The sequence below is a fragment of the Rhinoderma darwinii genome, chromosome 2 (genome assembly GCF_050947455.1).
Source record: "Rhinoderma darwinii isolate aRhiDar2 chromosome 2, aRhiDar2.hap1, whole genome shotgun sequence".
In the NCBI taxonomy this organism is placed as follows: Eukaryota; Metazoa; Chordata; class Amphibia; order Anura; family Rhinodermatidae; genus Rhinoderma; species Rhinoderma darwinii.
In genome coordinates this window covers 78,208,771-78,230,216 of record NC_134688.1, presented here as the reverse complement: position 1 = coordinate 78,230,216, position 21,446 = coordinate 78,208,771, and the positions used below count along the sequence as shown (strand labels likewise).

Here is a 21,446-nt window from a genome sequence, read left to right as displayed (position 1 = left end):
GTGGGAAACAAGGATAACTAGTATCCAGCTGAATCTAGGATGCTTGGAAGGCATGCCACACCTCATTAAGAGCTGTGGGGACCGGTGGTACATAATGGCCACGTTCTTTACTTATTTCTAAGCTCTGCATTTTCATACAATATGGTCAATGTCATCTCCAGGGTAGACTTGGTAATCTGGCATCACTGGACATTATGAAGAAAGTAATAAGTAACCTTTAACGTAGCTGCAGCGAGAATGTCACAGAATTATTAACTATCGTAACGGGAGGTAAAAACTAGTATTACCTAGTCACGTAAAACATTACAAGGGGTAAAATAAATATGAAGTGTACAAGCAACCTCGAATCATGGAGCACTTTATGGTCTATCCCAGGGGTCTCAAACTCGGCCGGGTAAGTGGGCAGCATATAGAAAAAATGGGAAGTCGATGGGCCGCATTACTTTCAAATTTGATACAATACAAAATTATTGTTAATCAATTAGTTATTTGATCTACTATAATAATACTACATTACTATAATAACACCGCTAGGTTTAAAATTTGAGATATTTCTCCACGTGCTTATTTCAACAATCCAGCTTAAGTGTCGCTAACTGCAGTCCGGCGGCTCAGTTAGCACACATGTCAAGATTGGGCAGCCCCTCTGTGGATAAGGCCACAGCGCCCTCTGTGGATAAGGCCACAGCGCCCTCTGTGGATAAGGCCACAGCGCCCTCTGTGGATAAGGCCACAGTGTCCTCTTCAGATACTGTCTCACACCCACTTGTAAGAGGCTGCCCCAGTGCCCTCTGTAGAGGCTGCCCCAGTGCCCTCTGTAGAGGCTGCCCCAGTGCCCTCTGTAGAGGCTGCCCCAGTGCCCTCTGTAGAGGCTGCCCCAGTGCCCTCTGTAGAGGCTGCCCCAGTGCCCTCTGTAGAGGCTGCCCCAGTGCCCTCTGTAGAGGCTGCCCCAGTGCCCTCTGTAGAGGCTGCCCCAGTGCCCTCTGTAGAGGCTGCCCCAGTGCCCTCTGTAGAGGCTGCCCCAGTGCCCTCTGTAGAGGCTGCCCCAGTGCCCTCTGTAGAGGCTGCCCCAGTGCCCTCTGTAGAGGCTGCCCCAGTGCCCTCTGTAGAGGCTGCCCCAGTGCCCTCTGTAGAGGCTGCCCCAGTGCCCTCTGTAGAGGCTGCCCCAGTGCCCTCTGTAGAGGCTGCCCCAGTGCCCTCTGTAGAGGCTGCCCCAGTGCCCTCTGTAGAGGCTGCCCCAGTGCCCTCTGTAGAGGCTGCCCCAGTGCCCTCTGTAGAGGCTGCCCCAGTGCCCTCTGTAGAGGCTGCCCCAGTGCCCTCTGTAGAGGCTGCCCCAGTGATGTCAGGGGCTTGCCCAGAGCTGGAGTCCCAGGCAGAGCGCTAGTAGGCTCTTCCTGGGACTCCAACTGTGCTGCTGACATCACTGGGACACCTGCTCTGGGGAAGACCCTGACACACTGTCCATATATGGGCAGCGATGTCAGGGAATTCCACAGAGTCCCGGAGGAGAGTCGACACCAGCGCTCTGCTCGGGGCTCTGGGGAAGCACCAGACATCGCCGTTCATATGTGGACAGCGATGTCAGGGAATTCCAGAGTCTCGGAGCAGAGCCGATACTAGCGGCTCTGTGTCCCGCGGGCCGCAGATTACAGCCCCAGGGGCCGCATGCGGCCCGCGTGCTTGAGACCCCTGGTCTATCCCAACATTGGAATTTCATTACTGTGAACGTAAAATGAGTTTTCTAAACCGTTTAATATGGAAGCTCATTGTGTACTTGGCAATAGCACAACAGTGAGGCCTCCGACTAGTATAGAATTTACCACCTTCCACTGTCTTGAAGGCAGGTCACGTCCCCAGTCTACAGCGACATCTTTTGGCGTTGCCGTAGAAAAGGCTGATTAGCGCTCCTGGGAGAGCTCATACTCTAACAGGAGCTGTAACTTACAGCTCCTGTACTTACAGAAGCCTTTTGCGTTCAGCTGGGATCTGAAAAAACGCTGACCCAGGTTGTTTCACCTTTTTGAACGTTATATTGCATAAAATAGATTTTATTACCCATACATTATATAAAAACAAGTAACTTACACATTAGGCATCTACACAACTATAACAACCTGCAGAATTAAAAACGTTATGTAGTGTAAAAGATGAATTTAAAACAAAGATGTTAAAATTGCTTTTTCCTATATTCACACCGCAACTATATATATATATATATATATATATAAATATAAATATATAAATAAATAAAAAGAAGCTTACAGTAAATTTTTCTACCACCAAACATGTAGAAAAATAAAAAAATAAAATTTAACGCGACATGTGGACACAGCCATACCAGACAGCTATAAACTGTAGATCGGAATAACAGTGGCTCCAATTTATCAAACAACCAATGAGTTTTCTAGTTTCTAAACTAATTCCGTTAGCCTTTCAGTAAAATTAAAGAGGCTCTGTCACCAGATTATAAGTGCCCTATCTCCTACATAATCTGATCGGTGCTGTAATGTAGATAACAGCCGTGGTTTTTATTTTGAAAAACGAACATTTTTGAGTAAGTTATGAGCAATTTTAACTTTATGCTAATTAGTTTCTTAATAGACAACTGGGCGTGTTTTTACTTTTGACCAACTGGGCGTTGTACAGAGGAGTGTATGAGGCTGACCAATCAGTGTCCTACACTTCTCATTGTTCCAGCCCAGCATGATTATGCAGTGAAAGAAGCTGGGCTGGAACAATGAGAAGTGTATGATGCTGATTGGTCACTGATTGGTCAGCGTCATACACTCCTCTGTACAACGCCCACTTGGTCAAAAGTAAAAACACGCCCAGTTGTCTATTAAGAAACGAATTAGCATAAAGCTAAAATTGCTCATAACTTACTCAAAAATTATCGTTTTTCAAAATAAAAACCACTGCTGTTATCTACATTACAGCGCCAATCAGATCATGTAGGAGATATGGCACTTATAATGTGGTGACAGAGCCTCTTTAAAGAGCCTCCAACAAATAGGAATTGGTGCAGCTTCCTACAAACTGGAGGGAAGGGTTAAATGATTTCTAAGGCAGAACCTGACTAATCTTCTTAGGAGTGTTAAAGACAAGATGTTACCTGTCTACACGAACTAGAACAAGTAGTCAACCTTTCCTTATCGGTAGCAGAATCGCACACAACACATTTCTGTGCACGGAATTTCATGATGCAGAAATAGTTTAAGAGGTTATGTATTTTTTTAAGCATTTTTAGAATAGGAAGTCATACATTTTCTAATATACATAACAAATTCAGCACAGATACATCTTAGGCTGGGTTCACACGACCTATTTTCAGGCGTAAACGAGGCGTATAATGCCTCGATTTACGCCTGAAAATAGGGCTACAATACGTCGGCAAACATCTGCCCATTCATTTGAATGGGTTTGCCGACGTACTGTGCAGACGACCTGTCAATTACGCGTCGTCATTTGACAGTTGTCAAACGACGACGCGTAAATTGACTGCCTCGGCAAAGAAATGCAGGACACTTCTTTGCAACGTAATTTGAGCCGTTCATTGAAGTCAATGAAGAACAGCTCAAGATTTACGAGAGTCAATGACTCCTCGCATAATGCGAGGAGGAGCTTTTACGTCTGAAATGACGTAGCTGTTTTCTCCTGAAACCAGTGTGTCTTTTCAGACGTAAAAGCCACTCATCGTGTGCACATACCCTTATAGTCCATGAGGCCCCGGCCAGTGGAATGGTATAGCCATAACACACATTAGGACTTAGGGTATGTGCACACGATAACTGGCTTTTACGTCTGAAATTACGGACTGTTTTCAGGAGTAAACAGCTGCGTCGTTTCAGACGTAAATGCTCCTCCTCGCATTATGCGAGGCGTCTTTGACGCCCGTAATCTTGAGCTGCTCTTCATTGACTTCAATGAACGACGACTCAAATTACGTTGCAAAGAAGTGTCCTGCACTTCTTTGCCGAGGCAGTCATTTTACGCGTAAATGACAAGTCGTCGGCACAGTACGTCGGCAAACCCATTCAAATTAATGGGCAGATGTTGGCCGACGTATTGTAGCCGTATTTTCAGGCGTAAATTGAGGCAGAATACGCCTCGTTTACGCCTGAAAATAGGTCGTGTGAACCCAGCCTAATGGTGGAATAATGATAAACAACTGCTTTACTGGGAACCGTGAGAAGAATGTAAGGGCTGCACCTCAGACACTGACAGACATGACGAGATGTTGCAGGAGGTAGAAATACTTTAGAACTTCTGCTCCTCAACCTATTAATCACGTGATATCCTGGACATTGTTACCTGAATGCCATGGGTCACATGATGTGGGTCACATGATGTGGATCACATGATGTGGATCACATGACTGCCGTCATCTTTAGTCTATTCCGTTATACTGTGGGTGCATTTCTATGGGCTAAGCGGTGAGCTATACCTTTTTCTGTATGACTTCCTATTCTATAAATTAATAGAACAAAAAAAAAAAAAAAAAGTGCACTACACCTTTAAAAATAACCTGCAGTTCTATGTACAGATTATAATCTTTCTTCAATTCTAGATCAAGGATTAGTGACAAGAAAAGGATCAGAATTTGTCACTTGTAAATCAGAAAAGCCTTTCCAAAAGAAAAAACCAAAAAACACACCTTTGGTAAAGACTTTCAAGATTACACACGACTGGGTCTAAACCAATTCTAGGCACTAAATCTATGGCTTACACACATGGTGTACTATGGACATCTGAATGCAGTCTGAACTACCCATCTCACACACAGAACACTAGAGCCAAAAGCAGTAAAGACATGAAGACGTGGACTACTCAAAGTAAAACCAATGTAATAAAATGCTAAATTTATTCAGATGATGCCCCTGGTCAGATTCTAACTCAGGACCCTAGTCACGCAAGGCAACAGTCCCAAGCACGGCTCCACTGGATGACTGCCAAAAATGGCAGTCACATCGTTTTTACAGAATTCTAATAGGCAAACCGGTCTAATAATGCAATTACACGTTATCTGATGTCTTATTACATAACCAGGTCAAATTGCTAGCTGTGAAGGGAGAAATATTGCTTGCCACTTAAGGTCCTTTTACGTCGTTGAATATGGGCCGTGAAAACGAACGCTGGTTAACGACAGCACATTGATCGACACTCAATTGCTCATTTCACAGGGAGCAACGATCGCTTATGTATGGGGACGAGCGATCGTTACTACGATCACTCATCCCCATGGATTTGCATCATGTCGGCAGCTCATCTTTGTTTAGCTTTCCAAATAAATAGATATTCAATTATTAATGCAATCACCGTAAATGCCTCATTCATTCAGGACAATGACTCAGCTGTCACATGAAAAACGTCAAAAAGAAGGTTGCAGGACGGAAAAGGGAATGTTACTCAGACTCCGCATACAAAGTAGTACAGAAATGACAGCCTAGGGTAAAGTGACTAGCCCAATAGAGAACTTCGATGTCAGTAAGCTGCACAGAACGGAAGTCATTTTTTGGACTAGATGACTATTCATGGGAACTCAGCCCCTCCATTCAATGAGAACTAACAGAATGTGTGAATTCAGAAAGGCCACTGCAGGTCAATAAAATCAATAGGAGGATCATGGGTGAGTCCATAGAAGGCCTCCACTTTGTAGCTGCGTACAGAAGAATAGCTGTAGGACTTCCACATTTGATTCGTTTATTATAACAATGAGGTGCATTGACTCAGCTGTGCTTTCCACACAAAAAAAAATAAAAAAAATAAATAAATATATATATATATATATATAAAAATTAAACAATCCGATAACAAAAAAACAAAACAAAAACTTACTTGGAGAATCGTTCCATTATAGCAGCATTCTTCGGCTTTACAAGAGACAGCTCTCTCGCTGTTACTCTGAGTGACTGGGAGGCCCATTGGCCCCTTTTAAACCCTGAAGTGTTCATGTTCAGAAACCTAGGGTTAAAAAAGCATAATATTAATCTTGCAGCACAAGTAAAAAAGTTACAAATGTTTTGCTGACTAAGTCTTGCAAGTTATTTATTTATAGATTACGAGACAGGCCTGGAAGAGAGTCTTGCACAACGGACTGCCAGCATTAGTGGGGGTGAAGCCAGCAGCCACTTGTCATGCAATCTAGTTTTCAAAAGAGAAAAACATAACACGTATACACAGAACTGGATGTCCACATCTTCGTTCACATATCCGTCATCCTATTCTAACGTTCCACCTGAGATTACCGTCAGAATGGAGCGCGGACTGAAACGACTGCGCTAAGCTACGGTTTCCAACTACGGTATTCATGCCGTCAAAACGATGGAACCCTTGCACAACTCAGACAAACGGAAACAATTGGCACCAATTGTGATGGAAACAGAAACCTATGGTTTCCGTTTGCGTCTGTCAGGGCTCCATTCTGACGGAACCTCAGAATAGAGCCCTGACTGATATGAGAACGAAGCCTTAGAGGCATTACATATACACCAATAACATCGATAGACAATGTAGGACATAGTCACGGTATAAAATCTAGATATCACTCAGACTTATCTAATCAATGCTAAACCTTGGTCACTCCCTCAAACTCCCATAAAACAAACTTGCCCCAAGGAACTTGCGGGAAACCATGAGTAATACTAGTATCACTTTCTATAGCATACAGATGGACGAGAGGCAGATGTTCTGGTTAGAACTACAAATGACATTAGTACATGAAGAAATTAAAAATGAGCCATCAAAGTAGACAAAAAGCAGAGGAACAAAATATACATAAAAAAGTGAAACTACCTACAGCGTTAAAAACCAGACAAACTTGTCACAACCCGGTGACCACAATCAGCTTTATGTAGGATCGCTGCCCTCATTCCAGCATGATTGGTCATCCGTGTACAGACATATATTGTTAACTCCATGCTGGACCATTACAAGAGGTACATAACCAAAAACCAAAATTAATTTACATAAACCCCTCTAGAAAGCAATACTCAAGTATCATGCTGCAGAATGAATGCCAACATTTTCCTTCTTTTTTTCCCCATTTAATGTCCTATTCAGTTTTTTGGCGCAGATTTTAATATGGAAACAGTGTCTGAATCAGCGCCAAAAAACGCTCAAAATCTGCCTCCCATTGAAATCCTCCCATTGAGGTGCTTTTTTCCCCGTGGCCTCTTTTCCACCTCCGATGTCCCATTGAAATCAATGGGAGGCAGAAAAAACCCTCTGTGCTAGTTTGAGCGTTTATGGCAATGTTAATTTTGCCCATGGTCCTTGCATTAGCTTTAATGGCTGCACACGACAAGATGCCTACAAGAACCGTAGCAGGGGAAAAAAAAAAAAAAAAAAGTAGCACAGGTAGTTCAAAATCTGACTCAAAATTCCTGAAGAAATTCTGAGACAGATTATTTTCAAAAAACACCATGTGAACAGGGTCTAAGGGATCCTAAAAGGCCCACAAAGAGAAGCTAGGCATCTAGAAATGTGTTTTGGGACGTGACGGAGGTGCTTCTTACTACAGGAAATAAAAAGGGAACAGGGATATACATTTTCACTATTTAATATCCTTCTCTCCACCTGCAAACAATCCAACAAAACAAAGTCACAAAAGGTTTGAATTGGTTTGCCTGGATAACTCCGGGCAATAGTTGGATTTTTAGCTTTTGCCCAGAGTGAGTGCGCCCACCTCAGCCCCAAAGGGGTGTAGATTTGCACCATTTGATGGGGCCATATAGGTGAGACTTTAGGGATTAGGGCCCTTTCACACCTGCCAATTATTGGGCAAACGAGCGTTGACATATCGCTCGTTCTCGATAATTACTTTGTTTAAATAGGGCAACGATCAACTGATGAACGAGCAAACACTCGTTCATCGGCAGATTAGATCGTTTTAAATGGCCCAAATATTATCGTTATCTGCAGTACATCCCCCAACATTATACAAACGTGTGGGGGCAAGTGATCGGAGTAATGACCGCTCGTCCCCATACTAACTCCTTGTCAAAGGAGCAAACGAGCGCCAATCAACGAGCTGTCTTTTGATCAGTCACGTGGATGCTCCAGCTATTGACAGGAGGATCACTTTAAGGGCAAGATTGCATATGCATTTTTGGTGCAATTTTTTACTTCGTTTCTTAAGTCAAAGCCAGAAGTGGATCCAAAAGGAAGGACAGGTATAAAGAAAAGACTGAGGCATTTACTTTCTTTTGTGTCCACTTTAGCTCAAAAACACGGCATGTGTGACACTAGTCTGAAGCCGACCAATTATAGGGAGAATGAAATACGTGCTTAATTCAATAAAATGTGCGAGTCATGTATTTCACACACATACCATTGACTTCAATGAGGTGTAAAGTCCATAATACGCCATGACAGAGCATATTGCAAAATTGAAAATGCAGTCACGTGTGGAAAGACTGTATGAGGCCTAGTGTGTATTCAGACGTTGCGTTTGAGGGACGGTTACAACTGCATCCAAAAAGCACTTGGATATTTTTTACCGCGATTTTATGTTTTCCGCTAAAAACGCAATTGCTTCAAAATGAGCATAACAATTACGGTAAAAACGCATGCGGTTTTCTGATGACTTTTCAATGCGCTTTTAACCGCAACATCTGAATATACACTTAGGATGAGTCCACGCACTGAACTTTCATCACCATGTATTTTACATAAAATCCACGATGGTCTCCTTATGTGTTATATGCAGATTTTGGCATGAATTTTGGTGCGGATTTTACCCTATCACTATGTTTTCACAGGGCGGATACGCTGCGTAAAAGCACACAGCATATCTGCCCTTGGCGCCGCAGGGAATTCCGGCCGTAAAGCCGCACTAAAACGTGGTGCCGGAATGTCCACTGCGGAAAACTGCACATAAAAAAAAGCACCAACTTATACTTGTGTAACCATGGCGATGCGTCCCTCTGCCACCCTGCAGGCCAGCCTCCTGGGATTAAGTTTCATCCCATGTGATTGGCTGCAGCGGTCACATGGGATGAAACGTCATCCCAGGAGGCCAGCCTGGACTAAGAAGCACAGAATTCTGGGCAAGTATAAGATTTTTCTTTTTCTGAGCTGCGCTTCCGCCGCAAACATCACATCTGCTATTTGTTGTAGGTTTTATCTCCCATTGAATTCAATGGGGAAAACCCGAAACAAAAAAGCAGCGATTACGCAAATACAATTGACATGGTGCGGATTTAAAAAAAATAAAATGCATCGCAGGTGAATTTCGGAGTTGCTTTTCCGCTCAGCATTTACGCAGTGTGTGGATGAGATTTGTTCAAATTGCATCCACTTTGCTGCTACTGTATCATGCTGCGGATTTTCCGCAACAAAATCTGTTGCGGAAAATCCCATCTTTACGCTACGTGTGAACTTACCCTATGCAATGCAAAGGATGAAATCCGCTGTCAAGATCTGCAACGGATTTGACAAACTGCAGATTTAAAAATCCGGCCCATGCCCGTAATTACACATGGATTTTTCCGCTACACGCAGCTGGAGTTTTTGAAACCCTATCCAAACGTATTGTTCTGTAAATAGATGCTGATTTTCGTGCAGAATCCACACTCAATCTGCAGTGAAAGTAGCCAACCTGAGACATGAAAAACGGCAGCTTTACACGTCCGCGGTGCACCCGCGCAGGACGCACTGTCACCAATCCCTCAGACTAGAGTCTATGGAGGGATGCGTGACATGCAGTAAAATAGGACATGTCCTATTTTTCACTGACCCTTCGCACGATCCGTTAAAGCAACAGTTGTGTGAACGGCCCCACTGAAATACTCGAGTCCGTATGACGGTCGTTGTTTTAACGGCCGTCACATGGACAAGATACACTTTCGCCTGAATGAGACCTAAATCTGGCCATAGACATAACAAACTTGCCACCAATAAACCCAATTAATTTTGGCACCCCTTCCCCTATAAACCAGTGCAGCTTACCTTCTGGGACACAATACAAAGCCTCCTGCACATAACAGCTGTAATATCGTGTTACGGTCCCTATTAAATGGCCTAACGGCGAGGAGCTATGTATGGGGACGAGCACTCGTTACTGATCGCTCGTCCCCATATATTTCCATCATGTCGGCAGCGAGTCGCCTAGTTTACACCGGGAGATGTGCTGCCGACAACATTTTATGCTGCCAAAACGATACAATCAGCCGCTAGCGTTTGTTCGTTTATCGGCTGATCATTGCCCTGTTTACACCGGGCAGTGAGGAACGCTCGTTTGCCTGATATTTGGCCGGTGTAAAAGGGCCCTTATTCTCCCCTAGAAGCGTTGCTCCCGTAATACAATGCCATTATACAGAGGCCCAGTGTCTTTGGCTCCGTAGCAAGTAGTTATTGGGACTCTGAGTGCCACTGTACAGGCTGCATGCACTCGGCTCTGTCAGGTGCATTAGTCCTAATACAGCTTCTCTCCTGCAGTTATGTAGAATTCAGAAACAGGTTTCGCTGAAAATAATATCTGATCACAGGTGGATCCCAGAAATGAGTAACCTGATACGGTTGTCAGGGGACCTAGCAAAACAAAAACGTGTTGTCCAATCCAGACAACCCCATGAAAACTTTGAGTGCTGTTAAAGGGAAGGTGTCGCGAATTTTATTTTTTTTTTATATGTTATTGCTTTTAGTAGGTTATTAAAATAAATTGTATTTGTGTTTGTGTTTTACTTTTCTCTCTTTTACTTCTCTATGGGCTGCCATTTTTTTTTCATGTCTATGTGTCGATTAACGACACATACAGAGATGAAATACGGCACATACATCCCAATAGAGCATGCGAACGGGAGCCGTTGCATTCACTATAGTGTACGCCGTCTGTGTGGGAACGGCGCATGCGCCGCTCCCACACAGTCCAAGAGGAAGGTCTTCGGCAGAGCGAAATCCGGCGCCATTTTCATGTGGTCCGGAAGCCGCGGCCGGACAGTAAGATGACTACTTCCGGTCGCGGCTTCCGTCCATATGTTTAGAAGCAAGGACTAGGAGCCGAGGGAGCAGCGGCAGGCAAGTTATGTTTGTGTATGTGATGTGTGTATTATGTTCGTGTTATACTGTGTGATTACCACTGTATCTAATCCTCCTACACTGTGCATTCGCTCAAAAAATGGCGGCACACAGTGTAGGAGGTTTGAACATTCAACCCCCTCCTTTCTCCTGGCACTAGCCAGGATAAAGGAGGGGGGACTGTTTGAGCACACTAGAGCGAGTGAGTCTTCTCCAATTTTGCAGCATAAAGCAATGAGGTGGCTTTACCACGTTGCAATTTTGGGAATTGTTCCCTCTAGTGACCAGCACATGGAAATGTTAAAAATTAGATTCTAATTTATAACATTTCCCAGTGCTGGTCACTAGATGGAGCAATTCCCAAAATTGCAGAATTGGCATGTGGTAAAGCAACCACATTGCTTTATGGTGCAAAATTTGACAAAACTCACTCGCTCTAGTGAGCTCACAGAATCCCCCCTCCTTCATCCTGGCTAGTGCCGGGAGAAAGGAGGGGATTGAACGTTCAAACCTCCTACACTGTGTTGCCATTTTTTGAGCTAACACAGTGTAGTAGGTTAACACACAGTGTAGTAGGTTTACATACAGTAGTAAACACACAGTAAAACACGTACACACACAGAAATAACTTACCTGCTCCTGCCGCCGCCGCCCCCCCCCCTCCCTCCGGTCCGTCTGCTCCCTCCGCTCCAAGTGCTTGCATTAGAACACAAGTCCGGAAGCCGCAACCGGAAGTAGTAATCTTACTGTCCGGCCGCGGCTTCCGGTCCACAAGAAAATGGCGCCGGACGTCGCTCGGCCGAAGACCTTCCATTTGGAATGTGTGGGAGCGGCGCATGCGCCGTTCCCACACAGACGGCGTACGCTATAGTGAATGGAACGGCTCCCGTTTGCATTCTCTATGGGGCTGTATGTCGTTAATCGACAGATGAAAAAAAAAAAAATGCCATCCCCCATAGACAAGAAAAAGTGCAAAAATAAAAGTAAAACACAAACACACAAATAAATAAAAAAAAATGTTTATAAAAAAGTAAAAGCAAATTGATATAAAAAAATTTTTTCGCAACACCCTTCCTTTAACAGTACTATTGTTTTCGTGAACAAACGGAACATACTGAAACTGAAGCATTACCATTGAAATCAATGGTAAAGCAAACAGAAGCGATCGTTCGGGTAGTGTTCGGGTTCCGTTCAACTTCTCCATCAGAGGAACCGATGAACGAAACCCGAAAGCTGATGTGAACAAGCCCTTACACAAGTAATGTTTTTTTTTAATCAAGGAGAACCTAAAATGTATGTATCAAAATAAAAGTTAAATTTTGCTACAAATACCCAGTAAATAATAAATAAGTCAGATCATGAACACATACGATCAGATCAGTCAAATAAGAAGCGTCCAAACGTTCTCTACACCAGGGGACGGCTCGCAGCGTCTGGTGAGAGCAGATACAGAGAAGGATACAGGTGCAGGAAGACTATCAGGTTACCGGCAACATCCCACCTGCTATTACACTATATGGAGAACATTAGGGCTGTATTCACATGTGCACATTTGGTTCAGCTTTTTTTTTTAATGCAGTTTAAGCAATAAAGAGAGAAACGAAAGGACAAATACTTCTATTTGTAGTTTACTTCTGAAATTTGCTTTAAAAACTGCATTAAAAAAAACCTGCACGTGTGAATACACCCTAAGGGTCCTTTTACACATGAAAATAAACATCTGTAAAAACGAGCGCTGATCAACGATAATGTTGGAAGGACGTGAATTTATATGGAACTATAAATTGCGAATTTTTTAGAACTTCAATTACTCATCTTTCCTCATGACTGGCAGATGCCCAAGATGAGATTTAGCACCGACTTTCAATTTTTAGCTCGTCATAAAAGACTCGATTAACGACAAGCTAGCAATTCCTCACTGATCATGCAATCGCTCAAAGGGTTAACACTGTCCAATAATCGTGAACATCTACACAATAAATTTCCTTATGTAATTGAATAAGGAAATCCAGATCTGAAGACAGGCTGGAATTGCCACATGTGAACACAGCCTTATAGCTAGAAGGGCGGACACCACACGACGGCTACGCTGCCATTTATACAGGATTGATGAATAATTCATCAGTATCGGAGCTCGTACAAACTGGAGCGCAGTATAGAATTATCCCACCGGTCAGTCAGCCGATATCTATCTAAATATTCCGCAACGTGCCCGTAGAATCTCATATATTGGCCACTATGACGTGCCTACCCCGCCATTTAATATGCGTGAAACAATGGGACATTTAATATCCACATAACAGGCCTCTTTGCAACATAAAAAAAAACAAAAAAAAAAAAACACATCTGTAAGTTTCCAGAAAATGGTAATATTCATTTGTAAATATAGCACAGGTCACAAGCAGCGGTTTCACAAGACGCAGACACTGGTGACCTTTAATGTGACAATGGTAAAATCTATACGGGGGAGGGGGGTCATGTAACCAAGTTCACAATATAGTGGACGCTGGGTGGGAATAGGAGACTTCAAATGCCAGAACACGTACGAGAAGAACGGAGGAAAAGCTACAAGTCAGCAACCTTTGCCCCGGAGTATCGGCTTCAGTCCCCGAGATACACAGTGATGACCCAGTTACCGCACATAATGGAGGCTTACCTCAGATAGCCCGGCTCACCGTACGTCGTCTCAGTCCCGCTGATGTGCAGTCGCCGTTCTCTAGCCGTGTACTAATCAACCGTGATCAAGCCGCACCTGCTCTAGACCCGCACAGCTCAGCACCTGCACTGCCCTCCTACACAGCAACGTCACCGGGCCGGCCGCAACGCCTGATTTAAAGCGACAGACTGAACACAGCGCCGCCTACAGGAGGTCAATGAAATGATAGAAAAGGACTCGTCATAGCGCGGTGAGGCGGGAGAAACGCCGAATAGAAGCTGGGGAGCAGTCCGGGCACTGCCGAGCAGTAAACACAGCCTGACTCATGTCTATTTGCTGGGGAGTTGATTGCACTCTAGTGATCCCTGTTATCAGCCATTTCAGGCTGTGTGTATTGGATTACTGACGGAAAATGCTCCCATGATCAGAGGTTTATCCCCCCTAGCTCCAGTTCTGAAACGTTTACATCTAGGTGATTGACTATAATCTCCTATTTTCTAAACTTATGGGGGTATCTTGACAAAAGACATTGATGGCATATCCAAAGGATATAGATAGAACTCCAGACCCCTAAATAAATACCCCAGACACCCCCCCCCCCAAAACATTGTAGATGCCAGTACAGACGTGCAGATACTCACCTGCGTATTTGCAGATCATGTGACATATTTGGGTTTGGGACAAACTAGTGACATCAATTCAAACCGGCCTTTTTTTTTTTGCGGATCTGTGAATACTGATGACACACGGATGCGGTACGGAAGTTTTTTTTCTGACAAATAGACAATGGATTCGGTCGTGTGCATTAGGCGTAAGGGCTCATACATACTGTGGAGCCCAGTGCATGTCGAACATACAGAATCCGATGGTGTACGCCAGAGGCATTTTGGAGGCGCAGTAGATGAAGCGCGCACCTCTATGGAAGCCTTAGGCTGGATTCACACAAGCATGTTTGGTCCGTAAAGGACGGAACGTATTTCGGCCGCAAGTCCCGGACCGAACACACTGCAGGGAGCCGGGCTCCTAGCATCATAGTTATGTACGACGCTAGGAGTCCCTGCCTCTCCGTGGAACTACTGTCCCGTACTGAAAACATGATTACAATACGGGACAGTTGTCCGGCAGCGAGGCAGGGACTCCTAGCGTCATACATAACTATGATGATAGGAGCCCGGCTCCCTGCAGTGTGTTCGGTCCGGGACTTGCGGCCGAAATACGTCACGTCCTTTAAGGACCGAACATGCTCGTGTGAATCCAGTCTTATAACTTCCATACAAAACAGAGCCGTAATATGTTCGTGTGCAGGAGCCTTAAAGAGGCTCTGTCACCAGATTTTGCAACCCCTATCTGTAAGTCGATCTTACCTGCAAACGCTGATGCTGCTGCAGAATCAACTGTAGCCTCTGCTGCCGATGTGGCCGTCACGATGCAGGACCTGTGAGTGACGTCACAGATCTGCACTGTCACAAGCTGGGCGTTCTGAAGAGAAGAGGATGTTACTTCTCATCAGAGCGCCCAGCTAGTGAAAGTATTAAAAACGCCCCGATGTACGCACATAATACACGCCCACTTGGACTTTTATTTTTAAACACACCCACTTGGATTTTTGCAAGCCTGATTTGGATAATTACAAAAATGGTCATAACTTGGCCAAAAATGCTAGTTTTTTAAAAATAAAAACGTTACTGTAATCTACATTACAGCGCCTATCTGCTGCAATAGCAGATAGGGGTTGCAAAATCTGGTGACAGAGCCTCTTTAACCTTCTGTGATCAGTTGTGCACCGCTGATTCAGTCCCCACAAGCTCCCCCTAGTGGTGGCTGCAGGCAGCCAGAGTTTTATCATTCCACTATGGCTGTGTGAAGGGAAGAAGGATTTCTCTGTATCAGAAAAAAAATCCCCTATAACGTTAATTAATTACCACAGAAATTTGTACCTAAAAAAAATGTTATTATAAGGTCCACATTCACTTTAAATTCGCACAGTAAAGCCTCATGCACACAATTATGTGAATTTCAATTTGTAATACAGCGGGCAGTACCGTATTGCGGCATATTTTTCCTGTCGGATTTTGTATCACGGACAGAGCTTTCCCCTGGAAGCACTAAAGAAATGCGTTAGTGGGAAAAATGGTTCCAATACGCAGATCCGTAATGCCATTTTTTTTTAATACTGTCTTTACGTAAAAACATTCATTTCAACAGTGGCCTGCCGATTATAGTCGGTTACATAGGAATACATTGAGTCGCACGTACGAAGACCTCACCCGTAGCCTAAAGACATTCACTGTATAATAGTGGGAAACCGCTGGCAGCGGCTACATTTCTGTTCACATTACTGTATATAAGATTAAATAGATGCCATCTTGTAAATGAATAATGCATTTGACTCTACACCTATAGATATGTTTATAGGTGTAAAGTTTCGTGAGGGGGCATTGTTTCGTTAACATTTTTTCTCTACGTAGTTATCTTAGCCCAATGGTAAACAATTCTCGGGTTCCAGCATGAAGTGCTCATTATTACCATACACAATGGCGGCTGCGGGTGAGGCTGGTATGTAACAATGCTGCTCTAACACTTATTGTGTACAGTCAGGATATAAATACAGATAAAGAATCACTATCATAGCTGAGCAAATGTCAACATTGATTGAAAGTGACCATATTGTGTGTCTAAGAGACCTGCATTTACTTGTCTGTTTTAGGTATCAGCTGGACAGACTGCTGGGTTACTTCCTATCTGATGTGGATTCGATATTTATTTTTCGCATTTAAACTCTTCCTGGAAAAGCCTGCAAACCTCAATACTTTTCATAGCAGAAAACAAGACAGACCAAGACGTTTATAGTCTAAAGTCATAAGGCCCTTTTACACAGTCCAATGATCAGGCAAACAAGCATTCATATGAACGCTCGTTCCCGATCATTGCCCGGTGTAAACAGAGCAACGATCAGCCGATGAACGAGCAAACGCTCATTTATCGGCTGATCGTATAGTTTATGCAGCACAAAATATTATCGTTGTCCGCAGCACATCTCCCTGTGTAAACAGGGAGATGTGCTTCCGACATGATGGAAATTCATGGAGACGAGCGATCATATTAAGGCCTCATTTACACGAGCGTGTGCGTTTTGCGCGCGCAAAAACGCTGCGTTTTGCGCGCGCAAAAGGCACTTGGCAGCTCCGTGTGTCATCCGTGTATGATGCGCGGCTGCGTGATTTTCGCGCAGCCGCCATCATAGAGATGAGGCTAGTCGACGCCCGTCACTGTCCAAGGTGCTGAAAGAGCTAACTGATCGGCAGTAACTCTTTCAGCACCCTCGACAGTGAATGCCGAACACAATATACACCAACCTGTGAATAAAAAAAGACTTTCATACTTACCAAGAACTTCCTGCTTCCCCCAGTCCGGGCTCCCGGCCGTTGCCTTGGTGACGCGTCCCTCTCTTGTCATCCGGCCCCACCTCCCAGGATGACGCCGCAGTCCATGAGACCGCTGCAGCCTGTGATTGGCTGCAGCCTGTGCTTGGCCTGTGATTGGCTGCAGCCTGTGCTTGGCCTGTGATTGGCTGCAGCTGTCTCTTTGACTGAACTGTCATCCCGGGAGGTCGGACCGGAGTTATCGGTAAGTCAGAACGTCTTTTTTTTTTTACAGGTTCATGGATTTTCGGAGCGGAAGTCACTGTCCATGGTGCTGAACCAGTTTAACGCTTTCAGCACCGTGGACAGTGACTGTCTCCTGACGTCGCGTACCCGAACATTTTTTACCGGTTTCGGTCAAAACGAGTTTGGCCGAACCCGGTGAAGTTCGGTGCGCTCATCTCGAATTTGACACTCCGTTTGGATGTTTGTAAACAGAAAAGCACGTGGTGCTTTTCTGTTTACATTCAGGAGTTTGACAGCTCTTGCGCGAATCACGCAGTTCGCACGGAAGTGCTTCCGTGCGGCATGCGTGGTTTTCACGCACCCATTGACTTCAATGGGTGCGTGAGTGCGCGAAAAACGCACGATTATAGAACATGTTGTGAGTTTTTTTCTGCGCACACGCGCTGAGCGCAAATCACGCATCGTCTAAACTGCCCCATTGACTAATATAGGTGCGTACGACATGCGTGCAAAGCACGCGCGTCGCACGCGCGTATATTACGTTCGTGTAAATGAGGCCTAAGGCTGGATTCACACGAGCATGTTCGGTCTGTAAAGGACGGAACGTATTTCTGGAGCAAGTCCCGGACCGAACACAGTGCAGGGAGCCGGGCTCCTAGCATCATAGTTATGCACGATGCTAGGAGTCCCTGCCTCGCTGCGAGACAACTATCCCGTACTGTAATCATGTTTTCAGTACGGGACAGTAGTGCCACGCAGAGGCAGGGACTCCTAGCGTCGTACATAACTATGATGCTAGGAGCCCGGCTCCCTGCAGTGTGTTGGGTCCGGGACTTGCAGTCGAAATACGTTCCGTCCTTTACGGACTGAACATGCTCGTGTGAATCCAGCCTAACAATTGCTTGTCCCCACACATTACTGATCATAGCACCTTGTGAAAGGAGCAAACGAGCGCCAATCAACGGGCTGTCTCATTGATTGTACTCGTTTTTACGGCCCATATTGGCCGGTGTAAAAGGTCCCATAGCTATTAAATGGACGTTGAATGTTCTGACCATTTAAAGATATTTCTACTGGGACCAGAGACCCGGGACTTGCAGTGCTTCTTACAGACCTTCCGCTCGATCTTTGAGGAACCTGGGAGAGTTTCTTCGGCTGCTGCATCCTTGCTGACCCTACACCAGGGAGACCTCTCCGTGGGCGAGTATGCCATTCAGTTCCGTATCCTGGCTGCTGAATTGGTCTGAAACAACGAGGCTTTAGTGGCTACATTCTGGCAGGGACTGTCTTCAGGGATCAAGGACGAGCTGGCTGCTCGCGATCTGCCATCTACCCTGGACGATCTTATCCTACTCGCCTCCCGTGTCGACATGATGATCCGGGAACATTCCCAAGAGGTTCTCCGGGGGAGAGAACTTCCCAGGCTGGATTCTGCTGTCCCGCAATCCTCCTCAGTCGTCCCACCAGAGGACCCGATGCAGAGTAATTATGTTAAGTTGTCTACCCAGGAGAAACAACGCAGACGCACTTCTGGACTTTGTTTGTATTGTGGCCATGGAGGCCATATTGTGCGTCTGTGCCCCCAGAGGCCGGAGAGACCCCATTGCCTAGGATTGGTTGGAGAGACAACCCTAGGTGGAATGGAATCTAACAGAGGATTTGCTTCCAAATTGACTATTCCTGTGACCCTGGTATCCGGCGACAGGACGCATCAAGTTTCTGCCTATCTTCTGGCTCGGCTGCAAATTTCATCCAGAAAGAGCTTGTGGATCATCTTCAGCTGCCCACAGTTCCCCTGGAGACATCTTTGGCTGTTGCCTCAGTTAATGGACTGCCTCTGCCTGATCCCATTATCTCTAAAACCAAGCCGTTGAAGCTCCAGGTTGGAGTACTTCATTCTGAATTTATTTCGTTCCTTGTTTTGCCCAAGGCCATCAATCCTGTTCTGCTGGGCCTGCCTTGGCTTCGACTACATGCCCCAGTCCTGGAATTCTGGAGAGGTTCTCCAATGGGGCTCCAAGTGCCATGGTCGTTGTCTGTTGCAGATCCATCCTGTCAAGCCTTCTCTGCCTCAGTGCCTGTCGGGACTGCCTCCCCATTTTGCTCAGTATGCAGATGTTTTCAGCAAAAAGGAGGCTGAGACGCTGCCTCCACATTGCACCTATGACTGCCCCATTGAACTGGTTCCTAATGCCTCTCTTCCCCGCGGACGGGTATATCCTCTCTCCTTGCCTGAGTCTCTATCCATGTCGGCCTATATCAAGGAGAATCTGGAGAGGGGTTTTATACGAAAATCTTCCTCCCCGGCCGTGGCTGGATTCTTCTTCGTTAAAAAGAAATATGGATCCCTTCGTCCCTGCATTGACTACAGGGGCCTCAATCTGATCACAGTCAAGAACAAATACCCGTTGCCACTCATCTCTGAGCTATTTGATCGCATACGAGGGGCCAACATTTTTTCTAAGCTAGACCTGCGTGGGGCTTACAATCTAGTCCGGATTCGCCGGCGTGACGAATGGAAGACGGCATTTAACACCCGGGACGGGCACTACGAATACCTGGTGATGCCCTTCGGACTGTGTAACGCTCCCGCAGTGTTTCAGGAGTTCGTTAACGACATCTTCCGAGATCTACTCTATATCTGTGTTGTTGTTTATCTCGATGATATTTTGATTTTCTCCCCAGATCAGACGACTCATCAGAGGCATGTCCGTCAGGTTCTACTACAATTGAGGGAGAATCATTTATACGCCAAGCTGGAGAAGTGCGTCTTTGAGAAGAGTTCTCTGCCCTTCCTGGGCTACATCATCTCGGATCAAGGCCTCAAGATGGATCCTGAGAAAGTGAAGGCTGTCCTGGAATGGCCACGTCCCCAAGGCTTAAGGGCTATACAGCGGTTCCTGGGATTCGCCAATTTCTACCGGCAGTTTATTCCTAACTTATCTTCTCTGACGTCTCCCATCTCGACCCTTACCAAGAAGGGTGTGAACGCCAAAGTGTGGACTCCAGAGGCAGAGTCCGCATTTATTAGCCTCAAGAAAGCGTTCACTTCAGCCTCGACCCTCCATCATCCTGACGTATCTCGGCAGTTCTCACTGGAAGTGGACGCTTCCTCTGTTGGTGCAGGTGCACCTCTGTTCCAGAGGAGCTCCAAAGGAAAGGCAGTAGTATGTGGCTACTACTCTAGACTGTTTTCTTCTGCTGAGCGCAATTACTCCATTGGAGATCGGGAGCTGCTGGCTATCAAATTGGCTCTGGAGAAGTGGAGACATCTTCTGGAGGGCGCTGCTCACCCCATCCTGATCTTCACCGACCACAAGAACCTCACTTACCTTCAGTCCGCTCAAAGACTTAATCCTCGTCAAGCCAGGTGGTCGCTGTTCTTCACCTGTTTTCTGTTTGTGCTCCACTACCGTCCCGCGGACAAGAATGTGAGGGCCGATCCCCTGTCCAGATCGTTTGAGACGGAAGACACTGTGGAGTCCCTTCAGACCATCATTGACCCATCCTGCATTGTCACTGCTAATCCTCTGCAGGTTAGAGACATCCCTCCTGGGAGGACTTTTGTTCAGTTGGCAGACAGGAGAAGAATTCTCTTCTGGGGACATACCGTGTTTCCCCGAAAGTAAGACAGTGTCTTACTTTCTTTTTATCCCCAAAAGCCCCACTATGTCTTACTTTCGGGGTATGTCTTATATTAGAAAAAAATTGTCGAATTTTTTGCACTTTACTTTATTATTTTTTTATTACTATGGTCTGTCCCTCAAAGGTCAAAAAAGACCTTTGGGGAACTTTATATATATTTTTTTCTTTCTTTTACACCATCTTTTCCCCTGTAACTGGAGCTGCACAGCAGCCCCAGTTACAGGGGAAATCAGCCCTCTCATAGTGACGATTGTCACTAATAGGGCTGTGCTGGGTCTTGTTAGACACAGCAGCAGCCTGCCACTAACGGGACCCGGCGATCATGTGACCTGTCACATGATCATCGGGAGGAATAGAGACAGCGCCGCTGCTGCTGTCTCTATTCCTATACACAGCGTTCATTGAACGCTGTGTAAAAACACATCGGAGAAGACAGAAGCAGCTAAAGCTGCTTCTATCTTCTCCTCCGGGTCCCCGGCAGTCACTGACAGCCGGAGACCCGACATTCAGCTGCCCGATCG

At 45.4% G+C, this 21,446-nt stretch overlaps 1 protein-coding gene across 2 annotated transcripts in view; it reads right to left on the bottom strand.

Moving 5' to 3' along the window:
• Positions 1 to 13,839, bottom strand: part of LIMA1 (LIM domain and actin binding 1) — a 52,777-nt gene extending 38,938 nt beyond the window's left edge. For both annotated transcript variants that reach the window (XM_075851798.1, XM_075851799.1), the window contains exons 1-2: positions 13,673 to 13,839; positions 5,836 to 5,961 (exon numbers count right to left, since the gene is read on the bottom strand). In XM_075851798.1, coding sequence (XP_075707913.1) covers positions 5,836 to 5,951 — 116 coding nt within the window. In that variant the 5' untranslated portion in view covers positions 5,952 to 5,961; positions 13,673 to 13,839. The remainder of the gene's footprint in view (positions 1 to 5,835; positions 5,962 to 13,672) is intronic.
• Positions 13,840 to 21,446: the final 7,607 nt, after the last annotated feature.